We start from the raw sequence: 14,820 nt of genomic DNA on the forward strand, positions 1-14,820 counted from the left end.
GCCTTAGTTTTTCGACTCCTGCTCTAAACAAATGATTGTAAATCCGCTCTAACAAGCCCAGATGGAATTAGCTGGAATGACTTTACTGGACTAGACTTCTGACAACAACGTGAAGAGAACTAAGGTCAGCATGTTGGTGACTCTCAGGCAGGTGGAGGAAAAAAGGGCTCTCTCAGAGCTTCCCTTTCAATAATCCAAAGGGTGACCTTGACTTTGTTTGGTTTTGCCCTAAGAAGCCTGCACTGAGGAGGCTGGTCCCCACAAAGGGAAAAAATTCAAATAAAAACACAAAGAAGCAATTAGGCCAGTTTATTTTAAAGAGACTCCTGAGGTAGTTAATATGGGAAACAGTAGGCAAATCCATAGAACCTTCTCTGGGCTTAGTTCGTCCAGCAACGCGTCTCTCTGAGGGGTTCCCAGGCTGGTTAGGTCAAAAGGAGCCCAGATCCTGCACTGGAGCGGAACTGCAGCCAGGAAGGGTCTCCAGATATCGACCCCAGTTTTCACAAAATGCTCAGCTGATTCCACAAATGGTAAGAGTACTTTATTTTAGTAAAAATGTCCTCTTTGTATTGGCTCCTCCCCCCATCACTAGAAAGCAGCTTCCTGGATAAAAAGCAACTCATTTATTTAGACATACTCTTTTTAGGCAACTTTAACTTCTTCCACCGCCGTAACACCACACGGTATTTTTCATTTTCAGTCTTTTCTTCAAAGACTTTTTTCAGGAGAACCCGCATCACAGCCTGTGTTTCTGCTTCTGTGTCCTCTCCAATGAGAAGATCCAAAGTATCTCCCACTTTCACCTGAAAAAAAAAAACAAAAAATGGAGACAATATGACATTTTGGGAAACTCAGGTCAACTCAAATATCTGTGCTTTGAGTTTTAATCTGGAGACTGTCATGCAGGGGGAACAGGAGAGGAAGTCCCAAACAACTCTGAAACCATTCCTTACCCTGGTGTTTCCTCCTGAAAGGGCCTCACAGGGAGGTACCTTGAGCACAAGGCACTCAATCCCAGCTACTGTCCTTTCTTCAGACAGACACCTGGCTGCTTGTAGATGGTCTGTGTAGGACCGCTCAAATATATCAATTGGACAATTTAAGGAAATATCTGAATACATTTGTTTTTGGAACACTGGCAAAACACAAAGTAATGCACAGGCTTAGAGAGTACGTCCAAAGTAATTACTACATGCACTCGGAAGACAATTTCCCATGCAACACTCTCACTGATTTTTAACCTAGATGACATACACAAAAGGGGATGGGACAGTTTGTTGGAAATTAGTCACTGGAGAACAGTAGTCAGCTGCAGAGAAATGGAAGTAAAGAAACTGCCTTTGGTCCCAATGAAGTCACACAATCAAAAAGAGACAAGCCTCAATTCATAAATGTGGAATGTACAGAAGAATTGAAGCTGGGTGTGGTATTTCATGCATGTAATGCCAGCACTCAAAAGGCTGCAGCAGGAGGATGGTGAGTTTGAGGCCAGCCTGGGCTGCACAGTAAGACCCCGTCTCAAACAAACAAACAACCCAGGTAGAGCTGGATGCTGAATCAGTGGGTTACATGAGCTGAGGTCAAAGCCACTCTTGCCTAGAAGGAAGTTGTGGGTTGAGCTAGTCAAGGCATCCCCTGGAGCAGTCATGTCAGCTCTAAGGCCCAAGGCCAAAGACTCAGGTCAGGATGTGGGGCTGTGACAGACATCTGGACCAAGCAGCTCAGTATCTCAGGGGATCTTTTCCTAGAGACTCAAACAGGGGCTAAACAGACCTAGGTGCCACATGTTTTACTAAAACAAGCCACAGTGACTGGGGGCTACCTCCCAACTGCTTCCAATGGTGGGGCCAGGGGCAATACCACAATTATAGGTGGACACAATAATCATTCAAAAGCCTTCTGCAGGGCTTCAGTTTAAGAAGCATGGTGTCAAGTAATCTACATGTTTAATGCAATTCCCATCAAAATTCCAATGACATTCATCAAAGAGATTGAAAAATCTACTGTTAAATTTATATGGAAAAACAAGAGGCCACGAATAGCCAAGGCAATACTCAGTCAAAAGAACAATGCAGGAGGTATTACAATACCTGACTTCAAACTATATTACAAAGCAATAACAATAAAAACAGCATGGTACTGGCACAAAAACAGACATGAAGACCAGTGGAACAGAATAGAGGATCCAGATATGAAGCCACACAACTATGAGCAACTTATCTTTGACAAAGGAGCTAAAAATATACGATGGAGAAATAGCAGCCTTTTCAACAAAAACTGCTGGGAAAACTGGTTAGCAGTCTGCAAAAAACTGAAACTAGATCCATGTATATCACCCTATACCAAGATTAACTCAAAATGGATCAAGGATCTTAATATCAGACCCCAAACTCTTAAGTTGATACAAGAAAGAGTAGGAAATACTCTGGAGTTAGTAGGTATAGGTAAGAACTTTCTCAATGAAACCCCAGCAGCACAGCAACTAAGAGATAGCATAGATAAATGGGACCTCATAAAACTAAAAAGCTTCTGTTCATCAAAAGAAATGGTCTCTAAACTGAAGAGAACACCCACAGAGTGGGAGAAAATATTTGCCAATTATACATCAGACAAAGGACTGATAACCAGAATATACAGGGAACTTAAAAAACTAAATTCTCCCAAAACTAATGAACCAATAAAGAAATGGGCATGTGAACTAAACAGAACTTTCTCAAAAGAAGAAATTCAAATGGCCAGAAAACACATGAAAAAATGCTCACCATCTCTAGCAATAAAGGAAATGCAAATTAAAACCACACTAAGATTCCACCTCACCCCTGTTAGAACAGCCATCATCAGCAACACCACCAACAACAGGTGTTGGCGAGGATGCGGGGGAAAAAGGAACCCTCTTACACTGTTGGTGGGAATGTAGACTAGTACAACCACTCTGGAAAAAAATTTGGAGGCTACTTAAAAAGCTGGACATCGATCTACCATTTGATCCAGCAATACCACTCTTGGGGATATACCCAAAAGACTGTTACTCCAGAGGCACCTGCACATCCATGTTTATTGCGGCACTATTCACAATAGCCAAGTTATGGAAACAGCCAAGATGCCCCACCACTGACGAATGGATTAAGAAAATGTGGTATCTATACACAATGGAATTTTATGCAGCCATGAAGAAGAATGAAATGTTATCATTCGCTGGTAAATGGATGGAATTGGAGAACATCATTCTGAGTGAGGTTAGCCTGGCTCAAAAGACCAAAAATCTTATGTTCTCCCTCATATGTGGACATTAGATCAAGGGCAAACACAACAATGGGATTGGACTATGAGCACATGATAAAAGCGAGAGCACACAAGGGAGGGGTGAGGATAGGTAAGACACCTAAAAAACTAGCTAGCATTTGTTGCCCTTAATGCAGAGAAACTAAAGCAGATACCTTAAAGCAACTGAGGCCAATAGGAAAAGGGGAACAGGTACTAGAGAAAAGGTTAGATCAAAAAGAATTAACCTAGAAGGTAACACCCACGCACAGGAAATCAATGTGAGTCAATGCCCTGTATAGCTATCTTTATCTCAACCAGCAAAACCCCTTGTTCCTTCCTATTATTGCTTATACTCTCTCTACAACAAAATTAGAGATAAGGGCAAAATAGTTTCTGCTGGGTATTGAGGGGGGGAGCGGGAGGGGGTGGAGTGGGTGGTAAGGGAGGGGGTGGGGGCAGGGGGGAGAAATAAACCAAGCCTTGTATGCACATATGAATAATAAAAGAAAAATGAAAAAAAAAAAAGAAGCATGGTGTCAAATACTGGCCTCACCCTTATTTCCCAATTATGTTCTCTAAGGCAGATAACTACAACTATCAAAATATTGTACCTCAACAAGGCAAGCCCATATCTATCTGCCCTCCCGCCCAGATCTGCTCTCCCACCCACTCAAGCCCTCTGCAGGCCCAATAAATCACTCGTTATGTGCGCATCATACCTGCTAGTACAATACTACATTGGTCAGTCCAGGAGGCCCATAGTAGCTAGATGTAAAATTCATGCAGGGGCAGACTTTTTAACGCTTTTTGCTTGGCAGCACTGAGGTTTGAACTCAGGGCCTCACACTTGCTAGGCAGATGCTCTACCACTTAAGCTACTTTGCCAGCCCTAAATTTTAAACCATTAACTTCCTTTCCTCTGGTCTGAGAAACAAGCAAATAAACAAAAAGTTCAAATTATATCTAGACATCAAGACTGCTTCTCTTGGCTGGGTGCTGGTGGCTCATGCCTGTAATCCTAGCTACTAAGGAGGCAGAGACCAGGAGTATCGAGGTTCTAAGCCAGCCCAGGCAAATAGTTCCATGAGACCCTATCTCAAAAAACCCTTCACAAAAATAGGGCTGGTGGAGTAGCTTAAGGTGTAGGCTCTGAGTTCAATCCCAAGTACCAAAAAAAAGACTGCTTCTCCTCTGAAGTGTGAAAAATGGGCCCACACAGGCACTATCTGGAGGGTGCTGCCATCCTGCAGTTCTGCTGGGTTCAATTGAAAAAAAAGAAAAAGAGACCAAATTAGCCTGTGTAGACAATTGAAATATCATTGTACAGAAATAGAAGGCTGGCCAGGCACAGTGATTCACCCCTGTAATACCAGCACTTGGAGGCTAAGTCAGGAGGATCATGAGTTTAAGGCCAGCCTGGGCTACATGGTGAGACTGTCTTTAAAAAGATGAAAACAGAAATATAAAGCTTGGAAACTGCTTTACCTTTTTTGGCATAACTTTATTTCATTAAAGTTCATTTCTAATAGGTAATGTATGCATGCCACATGAAATTTAGAAAAGACAACCCTTTTTGGGTATCCTTTCATAGACACACTGTGCTTGACTCAAGAGCAGTTAGTGTGCAGCGCATCCCTTTGGGGGCTTCCTTCTAGGGCAGAGATGAGTTTAGGAAGGCATCAATTCCTATACTTGGGCTCCTCACACCCAGTATATAAGTCAACAGTTATCCAGCACCTATGGCACTCTGGACCCCACCTGGTTGCAGAGCACAGTAAAGCTTTGCTCCACTACAGGCAGCCTCGGCTGGAGCTGCAGCATCAGACAAGTGCCTGACCCCTCAGGGCCAGCGGTCAGACACAGGCTCCATGGAGCAGGCTAAGGAAGGCGAGGCATTCTTTATTCCCTCAGAGACACTGTCCTTTAGCAGACACAAAGCAAAACTGGCTGGGATTAGGCTGTTCCAAATATCTACATTTCAAATCTTCCCTTAGCTGCAGTTTCTATGGCTACCAGGCCTCCTAGTAACAAGGCAGCTGAGTGTTAACTGGCCTCTGCCTTTGCTGACCCTCAAGAGAATTCTGGAAGGCAGCCGAGACAACAGAACACCTAAGGCAGAATGAAGCAGCAGCAATTAGGCTGTAGTTAACAATATCTCAAAGCAGGGGGAAAAATAGGCTTGTGGGTTTATAAATGAGGTCCCAGAAGAGAGGCAGGGTGTTCAGGGAGCAATCATTTTCCTTATTCCAAGAACAGGTCTTGCCTTTGGAATACTGTGGCTAAGAGGAGGGCCAGGCTATAGCCAGGACAAAGAGATTAAGGCAGAAAAGAGCCTATCTGGAGTGCCTGGTTTTATGCAGCTCTCTGAACAATGGCTGATAGGCCCATCTTAACCTGCCAGCTCCAGGACTGTCAGAGGATCTTAGACCTTGTGACTGGGGGACTGAGCCGAGCATGGGGAGTTTTCTTTCTTCTGATCAGGGAGAAAGGACTGAGGGAAGTCTCAGTGCTCACCTTGATGCACAGGAGGTAGCTCAGGCCCTCCAACTCCAAAGGGGTTTTAAAATATGAAAGAAGCAACAAAAACCACCTCAAAAAGTGTGTTTAACTTCTCTGGAACATTAGTTCCCTCAACATTAAGAGGTTATGTCTTATGTCTCATAGGTTTTGTTTCCAAATTTTGAAAGGATTTTCTAACACCTTGTTATTGTGTTTTCTTGACTTTTGTTTGTCCAATTATGCAAGTGATACATACTCATGGTAAAAATTTAGAAAATAAAAGGCATGAAAAAATGAATACTACCCATAACATCCCAGTAGTAATAGTGCTACCTTAATTTCAGATGTACATCTATATGTAACTTTTTTTTTTTTTTTTGCAGGGCTTGAACTCAGGACCTACACCTGAAGCCACTTCACCAGCCCTTTTTTTGTGATGGGTTTTTCTGAGATAGAATCTCACAAACTGTTTGCCTGGGGTGTGTGTGTGTGTGTGTGTGTGTGTGTGTGTGTGTGTGTGTGTGTGTGTGTGTGTGTGTGTGATTTGTTGTTACAAAGGTGGACAATGGAAGTACATTTTCTTATATAAGTGACTCCTTTTACTTAACAATAGTATTGTAGACCTGTCAGAAAACACAGAACATCTTTTTGCAAGCTGTCCTGCACATAAAGCAGTGAGTGCCTCCAGCAAGTGTTTGTGAGTATTGCTGAAATGAGCAAAATGCTCAGTTAACACCAGGCCAAAGAACATCTCTTCATGGATCAAATGTTTCTTTGCAACCTAATTATTATGATTCCATGTGGGCTAACATTAATAACCTGAAAGTTTAATTAATGGGTTTTTGCCAATCCTGATGATGATTTATCCTAAAATCCTCTTCATCACAAGGTCATCAAGGCTGCAAAAGAGAAAGTGGCCTGTGTGACTGAAGCCTGCTGATGATTCCCACAAGACTGACCAGGGCCACAGAGGACCTTAGAGAAGGTAAGGAGCCACTGTCCACCATGAGTAAGAAGCCCAAGGGAAAATCTGGGGCAGCACTGAGTACTGGCAGAGCAACAGACAAAATTATCTGGCAGTCATGATAAGTGTAATCTCACCGTTCTGCTTTTCTTCCATAATTTTTCCCCATTCAGTCTGAGTTCTCCTTTGTAGAATGCATCTTCTATTTTGCTATTATAAAAAAGAAGGAAAAGTATTTTTTAAAATATAGAAATATATTTGAAACAATGATACACGTTTGAGAAAAACACTGGTCATTAACATTTATTCTGACAGTGACTCCCTTAAAAAATCTCCACGTTAGCAGCTGGGAAAGTGAAAGTCAACTCTGCCCATATGAAGCTAAAACAGGGTGACCAAAGGCCACTCCTGAATAGATGCCGAGCTGCTGCAGATATCTGCCAGTACTTCTGCCAGCTAATTGGATGGGGCTTTGTGGATGTTTTATCAGGCAGACCAAGCTCCACTCTCCCAGTGCAGCAGCTGGAGCTGGTGATTCACAATGGTCAAAGTGATTGGGCACTTTCTTCCCTGCAGATACCTGCTCTGTATTCTGAGAGAAAATGCAGGCAACCACACATATGGTGAGGCCAGTCTGCTTTGAGGTTGGAGAAATTCCAACCTGACAGCTGCTAATCTCTCTGAATTTAAACCACTGAACAACCAGACCAGAGAAAGATGCAGACAAAAACCAGTGCCTTTTCCTTCTGATAATGACTCCAGGTAACTTACATCTGGGGTTTGGCTTAATAACAACAGCAGCTACTATGCTGAGAAAGGAGAGGCCCCATTGTGAGTTTGCCAGACTTTAGAGATCATCCGACAAAACTGATCAGGAGGCCAAGGGGGAGGGGAGTAATGAGCTAAGAATCATCTTTATGAGACTCTTACGTTTCATAGATTAAAAAATTAAATCATGCAATTAAACCACACCATAAAGGTACAAATTACATAAGGAAATCTTTCTGAATTTATTCAGATCACAATTTTTAGCTTGTATACAGAATGCACACAATAAGTGATTGCTAAAGGAATGAACAAACAATGAGGGTCACTGTGCTAATTTGTTTAGCAGAGAGAGAAAGAACATATTAAAGAAATCTTGAAAGTTATACTTAAGTTTCTATGTATTACATGTAACACACAGTATTTTTTTTGCAATGGCTAGTATACATTGAGCACCTGCTTCATGCCAGGAAGTTACAAGTGCTCTAAATACTCATTAATCCTAGCAACTACCTTCTAAAATAGCTTCTACTAACCTCATTTTACAGATGAGGAAACTGAGGCACAGAGGATTTAAATAACTCAGGGTTACACACAGAACCAGGATTGAGACCCAAGTAGTCTGGCTCAAGACCCTGCCTTCATTCTTATTTATTTACTGGAGACAAGATCTTGCTATGTAGCCCAGTTTGGCTTCTGACTCATGATCCTCCTGCCTCAACTTCCTAAGTGCTAGGTTTATAGATATGTTCCATCATGTCAAGTTTAAGAACCTTGATTTTTGCAGGGTGTGATGGTACATGCTTATAATCCCAGCTACTAACAAGGCAGTGGCAGGAGGATTAAGAGTTCAAGGCCAGCTTGGGCAAAGCTAGTGAGACCCTATCTCAAAAATAAACTAAAAAGGAAAGGGTATGGTTCAAGTGGAAGAGTGCCTGCACAATGCCCTTAGTTCAAACCCCAGTGCTGTAAAAAAGAAAAAATAACCTGCATTCTTAACCACTTTATATTCCTCTAGTTAATTCTAGGTAGTACCTTCTTACATTGTAGTATTTGTGAAATCCAGGTGCTTTTTATAATTACTATATCCACCTAATATGGTGATTCATTTTCTCCTAAAAAAAACTGTGGTTGAGCTGGGTGCTAGTGGCTCATGCCTATAATTCTAGTTACTTGGGAAGTTGTTCAAGACCAGCCTGGCAAATATTTCATAAGACACCTATTTCCAAAATAACCAGACCAAAATGTAGAATGCCTACTTTGCAAACAGTTCAAAACCCAGTCCCACCAGATGCTGGTGGTTCATACCTGTAATCCTAGCTACTCAGGGGGTAGAGAATCAAGGTTCAAAGCCAGCGTGAGCAAACAGTTTGTGAGACCCTATCTTGAAAAACTTCTTCACAAAAAAGAGCTGGTAGAGTGGCTTAAAGTGTAGACCCTGAGTTCAAACCCCAGTACCACCAAAAAAAAAAAAAGGAAAGAAAGAACTGAAATAGGCTGTCTTTCATGTCTGTGTTATTCTCCACCATAATATGGGCTGAGTGTAATACTGACTGAGATAACCAGATGACGAGTGAGTTTACAATAAAATACATTACGATACTCACTTTCTCCCAATATCGAGGCCTGTCTTCAGGACAACATCATACCGAAAAGACTGCACAACTTTGTCCAGGTCTTTGTAGTCTTTGGGCACACTAGGGTCATCCTCAAGCTCCTCTTCCTGCTCACTCCTCTCATTATGATCACCCTCCTCATCCGAGTCCTCTTTGTCCTCTACTTTTTGCAGAGTTTTGTTGGTGTGTTTTTTAGAGTTTATATTGCTTTTGAATCTTACAGAAAGTGGAATATATTCTGGAGATATTAAAAGCCCTGGGTGTCTCAGAGAAAAAATCTTATGGAAAAGTGTTTTATAATTTGATGTATTTAACTTGGTACTAGAAAAGTACAAGCATCGATTCCAGGAAGCACAGAGTTTGTGTGAAGGTGTCTCTTGAAGCACACTCCAGAGTCCAATGCAGGCATCTGGCTTTCTTAAAACACCAGTGAACAATCTGATACCAGTCATAGCCATGGTGCATATAACCTGAAAGAGATAATGATTCAGCTTTATTTCCCAAGTGCGGTGTCAGGACATTCTTATAACATACACCATCCACATGTGCACTTGTGCTCTCCAACGCAAGGAGGTTAGCAGTCTGCATGGTTCGAGGACTGCACACCATACCAAGCCGCATCTTCTAGCTGCAATTAACAGGCTCAGCTCACAGTGTTGTCATGAACTTCCAACAAGATGCTAGTATGTGTGAACACTGGTTCTACTGTTCTCCTTGTCCCCAATCAGCTTTTGGTACTGATTGCCACTAAAAAAAATTAACAGTAATTCTCAATGATTTGTCAAAAAAAATAAAGAAAAATCAGGAGAGAAAGGTTGATGGCATGCCCACCTTTACAATATTGACACTGCCAAGGAAGGATAGCTGGTCATATTTCCTAAAACCCAAAGTGAATCTCTAAACTTTATGTCAACCTCCAACACCACCAAATAAAAGTTAGGATGAAGAATATAAACAGATCTGCAATTTGCCTCCTTTTATATCCGGAGGCACTAAGGTACTGACATGCCAGAGAGTAATTGACTCCTGTAGTTACCTTATATGAAGCAGAAACCATTTTATGAAGGTGGCAAACCTCCCTAAGTACATTAAGATGATTTAAGAGAAATGATTTGGTAAGAGATGAGATTTTACATGGTCAGTAGCTTCATCTTTTTTTTTTTTTACTTGACTAACTCTTGTATTCAGGAATTATCTGATATTTTGAGTCTGTAAATGACTTTCCTCTGTGCCAAGATTATACTTTGGGACTGATAACAATTATCAGTATGGCTCACACAAAACACAAAGCTATTTCCAGTTTCCGTTAACATTTTAGTGCCTTCTTTTCCTGGTATAAATGAGCAGACACACAAGCTCAACTCTTATTCCACCTTAAATGAGCAAGGAAGCAGGCTCAACTTAAGGGCTATTTGTTTTTCAACAGAAGTATAATTTGAAGTAATTTTTAAATTCATAGAGTATTCTAAAATAATGACTAGAAACTACCTGAAGACCTTTAAGAGAACTGTTGCAATACATTACATTTACACATATTCTAAGAGAATGAAAAAAAAATGTTGGGCGCCAGCGGCTCGCGCCTGTAATCCTAGCTACTCAGGAGGCAGAGATCAGGTAGATCGCAGTTTGAAGCCAACCCAGGCAAATAGCTCAAGACCCTGTCTCAAAAATACCCAACACAAGGAGAAATGGCCCCAACAATGTATGCACATATGAATAAATGAATAAAGAAACAAAATACCCAACACAAAAAAGGGCTGGCAGAATGGTTCAAGCGGTAGAGCACAAACCTAGCAAGTGGGAGGCCCTAAATTCAAACCCTAGAACCACCCCTCCCCACACACATACTGTATCTACATTTATCTATAAAAATCATAAATTAGAAGAAACACATTAACCTAGTTTTTACTGAAGATGATGATTATTTGCCCATCCAAGGCCTCAAGGGAGGAGCCTGAGAACCCAGAACTGGTCAGGAGGGCCCTGAGTGAAGAGGGCCCAACTAGGCCCCCAGTTCCTCTTAAACCAGAGCAGTGCTGGACTGGAGGTGTGGCTAAAGCAGCACAGTACCTGCTTGGCAAGTGCAAAGACCTGAGTTCAAACCCCAGTCCCACCAAAAAAAGAAAAAAAAAGGTGCAAAACTAATATACTGGAAAGCAGATCAGTGCTGATGAATACTGGATTGTTGTATTCCATTTGAAAAAAAGAAAACAGGATTCTAGTGCTGGAAATCATTATCCTTCTGGCTGACCTGCTCTTCCAGACCCCATACAAGCTGCACCCTCCACCTGCCATCCCTGTACCATACGCCCTTTTTCAGACTCAGGTTGCACCACTGTCTTTTGTCACTTTTATTTATTTTGAGATAGGGTCTTGCTATGAGCCTTGAACTTGAGATCCTCCTGTCTCAGCCTCCCCAGTGCTGGAATTAGACATGCCCCGCCATGCCTGCCTCTCTTTCATCACTTTCTAATTAATTCATGTGGACTATTATATCTCACATATTTTAAGAACAGTAACAGGAGGAACTGTGCCTATTCCTGTCACCCCCAACCTGCTGAGCACATACAAGAACAGTATATAGCTTCAGATTCATTTTCTAGAAATGAAATGAGCTTACTACCCATGATTATATATATCCTACAGTTACACATTTGCCTACATATCCAAGTGCCTGGTTAGGCCTAGGTATAAAACCCAGTACTTACTGGGCACTGGTGGCTCACACCTATAATCCTAGCTACTCAGGAGGCAGAGATCAGGAGGATCTCAGCTTAAAGCCAGCCTGGGCAAATAGTTTGTGAGATTCTACCTCAGAAAAACCCACCACAAAAAAAGGGCTGGTGAAGTGGCTCCAGGTGTAGGCCCTGAGTTCAAACCCCAGTTCTGCAAAAACCAGTCTTCCTTGCCCTTAAGGAACTGCCTGCCATTCAAATGGTATGTGGGTAAGTAAACTGACTGTCAGAGAACAGAAATGAATGTAGGTCTGGAGGAGGCTGGACGCTCTGTAAGCTGGAGCCCCAGACAGGGATGTCTAAGAAGCAATCCGATAGTAAAGGTGGCCTGAAACTGAATGACAGGAAAGAGCAAACTCACTTTCTAATGGACCATTCTATCAGCGTGTTATTTCTCTCATTCAAAAACAAGCAAATAAGCAGACTGAAAACCAAACCTCTTAACTATTCCACCCTGCAGCTACCACTTCTTGCTCCTCTTTACAATAAAACTCCCAAAGGCTTTCATTGTCTATGCTCTCCCAATCCATTCTCTATCATTTTCTAACTCCAAAAGGTCATTGAGCCAGACCCGACAACACACCTATGATCTTTTCCAGCACTCAGACGGCTGAAGCAGGAGAATGGCAATTCAAGGCTAGCCTGCGCATTTAATGAAATCCTGTCTCAAAAAATTAATTCAAAATAACAACAAAAACTAATTCATACCTTTTTTTCCTTGAAACCTTACGAAAGCACAAACGGAGTCAGATGCCGGTGGCTCAAGCCTGTAATCCTAGCAACTTGGGAGGCTGAGTTCAGGAGGATCAAGGTTGGAGGCCAGACCAGGCAAACAGTTCACAAGACCCTATCTCCAAAATAAGCAGAGCAAAATGGACTGGAGGTGTGGCTCAAACAGAATGCCTACTTTTTGAGTGCCTGCTTTGGAACAGAAAGGCTCACCAAAAACAAAACAAAACAAAGAACAGAGGTTCTGAAGGTTGGAAAGTTCAAGAGCAGGGTGCTGGCACCTGGTAAAGGCCTTCTTCCTACATCACAACACGGTAGAGGGCATGATGGTGAGAAAGAGGAGTCATGCCAGAGAAAGCTTGCTTATATAACAAACCTTTTAAAACTACTCCCTAGATGGCTCATTCACCCATGAATGGATTAATCCACTCAGAAGATAACCCTCATAAACCAATCACTTCACAAAGGTCCCACCTTTCAACACTGCTGCTCTTGGAACCAAGTTTCCAACACAAGAAATTTGGCAGACCACATTCAAACCATACCAGAGGCCTTTGTTCTAGCTAGGCCTAAACACTCTTAACAGCTATCTGCAAGGTTTCTTTTTTTATTTTTATTTTTTGTGGTACTGGATCTCACCTTGAGTCACTCCACCAGTCCTTTTTTGTGGTGGGTTTTTTTCTAGACAGGGTCTCTTGAATTTTTTGCTGGAGCTGACTTCGAACTGTAATCCTCCTGATCTCTGCCTCCTGACTAACTAGGATTACAGGCATGAGACATGGGTTCCTGGTAACTCCTCATCTTCTTGAAGTCTTAACTCAAATGCCCCCTCAATGAGGCCTGATTCTATTCCATCTTACCCTCCCACTCCCCCTTACCTTACTTTTTTCACCCATAGCACTTATCATAGGCAGTCATATAATTTACTGAATGTTTTTTGTTTGCATGTGGCTTCCAGAAAACAGAAACTCCACAAGAGTAGGTCTTTTCACTCCTATGCTTCCCACCCCCCCATCCCCCTCCCCTGCCCCACTGAATTCGACGTGCCCAGAGTATACTTGGGACATAGTAAGTACTTAATTAAAACTTGTGGACTGAGCCGCCTGTAATCCCAGCACTCAGGGAGAACAAGGCTGGAGGAAAGCGAGTTCGAAGCCAGCCCAGGCTATAGCCTGTTTCAAAAGAACAATCAACTACCACCACCACCACCACCAAATTGTGGAATGAAAGTAAACCAGGAGGATCGCTGCATTAGAATAAACCCAGAAAAGAACAAGGATGGGTTAGGAGCCAGACCTCCAAGACCCTTGTACGTTAAAGTCTGGGCCTGACCCAGACAGCACAGCAGTCATAGTAAGATCTTAAAGCGACCTGATAGGAGTCATATGAAAAGACCTGCGGCGGTGTAAGGGGTTTCGGGTGAGATTGTCACAAGAGCTACAAAACATGAATTAGGACTATCGGAACAGCAAGGTCGAAGATGCAGAGGTAACGCTGTCCTTGACATGCATGAGCTGGGAATCGGTCCCTGTTCCAGCCAGCTCACCGCTCCGTAAAATGGGGGAGGTCCTGCCCTGAAGTCTACCGCAGCCCAAACCCCTCCCTTCTGGAACTTCACAGTTGACGGCCCAGACAAGGTCAGCCTCCTCTCCTGCCCCTTCCCAGATCCCCAAGGTCAATGAAACCGGACACCCACGTCGGCGAGTTCCAGATCTGCGTCTGGGACCAGCAGTAGCTGCCAAGCCAAAACGCGGACAACTCGGCCCGCCCAATTCCGACAGCCCCACAGCCCCAGGGCGTCCCAGGCTGGTGGGACTCCGCAGGACTCGGGACTCACGAGGAGCCCAGGCAGAGGCGTGGGCGGGGCGGGCCAGCGCGGTTCACGTGTGCGCGCCGTGAAGCAACAGAGAGGGGCGCGGGCCGGGGGCGCGGCACGCCAGTAGGGGCGCACTTACCTGTACGTCAGGGCCGCGCGTTCGTCCCCGCGGCCGCGCCGACCGCAGGCCTCCGGGCCAGCTCTGCCTCTGCCCCGCCCCTTCCGCCGGCGCCCGTGCGAGAGAGAGAGGGCCCGGCGGGGCGCGCCGCCACCGCGGCGTTAGCACAGCGACCCCTGCTGGACGCTGCACGTTGGAGGACCGCCCCAGGCCGAGCCGAGGGAGGATGCCACAGCCACAGCGACCCACGTGGCTGGAGACAGAGCTTGGTTTTCTTGTGGTGGTCGTCTCTCTGGAGTCGCCAACGTCTT

General features: G+C 43.6%; 1 protein-coding gene across 2 annotated transcripts; it reads right to left on the minus strand.

The window, feature by feature from the left end:
* Positions 1–292: 292 nt before the first annotated feature.
* Mtres1 (mitochondrial transcription rescue factor 1) lies at positions 293–14,620 on the minus strand. 2 transcript variants are annotated; one of them, XM_020170091.2, is made up of 4 exons: positions 14,531–14,620; positions 9,103–9,581; positions 6,868–6,940; positions 293–806 (listed from the first exon to the last, which is right to left on the minus strand). In XM_020170091.2, the coding sequence occupies exons 2-4, from the start codon at positions 9,567–9,569 to the stop codon at positions 627–629; spliced, it is 720 nt and encodes a 239-aa protein (XP_020025680.2). In that variant the 5' UTR covers positions 9,570–9,581; positions 14,531–14,620; the 3' UTR covers positions 293–626. The 2 variants fall into 2 exon arrangements, with proteins under 2 accessions (XP_020025680.2, XP_073933597.1); XM_074077496.1 differs by lacking the exon at positions 14,531–14,620 and adding an exon at positions 14,272–14,453.
* Positions 14,621–14,820: the final 200 nt, after the last annotated feature.

This window comes from Castor canadensis, chromosome 1, assembly GCF_047511655.1.
Source record: "Castor canadensis chromosome 1, mCasCan1.hap1v2, whole genome shotgun sequence".
NCBI classification, from domain to species: domain Eukaryota; kingdom Metazoa; phylum Chordata; class Mammalia; order Rodentia; family Castoridae; genus Castor; species Castor canadensis.

Excerpts from the sequence above, each read along its gene's own strand:
- Mtres1 (XM_020170091.2), bottom strand. The coding sequence starts at position 9,569 with ATGGCTATGACTGGTATCAGATTGTTCACTGGTGTTTTAAGAAAGCCA. Across the intron at positions 6,941-9,102 it reads GGCCTCGATATTGGGAGAAA|CAAAATAGAAGATGCATTCT; the intron begins GTGAGTATCGTA and ends TTTTTATAATAG. Across the intron at positions 807-6,867 it reads TATGGAAGAAAAGCAGAACG|GTGAAAGTGGGAGATACTTT; the intron begins GTGAGATTACAC and ends TTTTTTTTTCAG.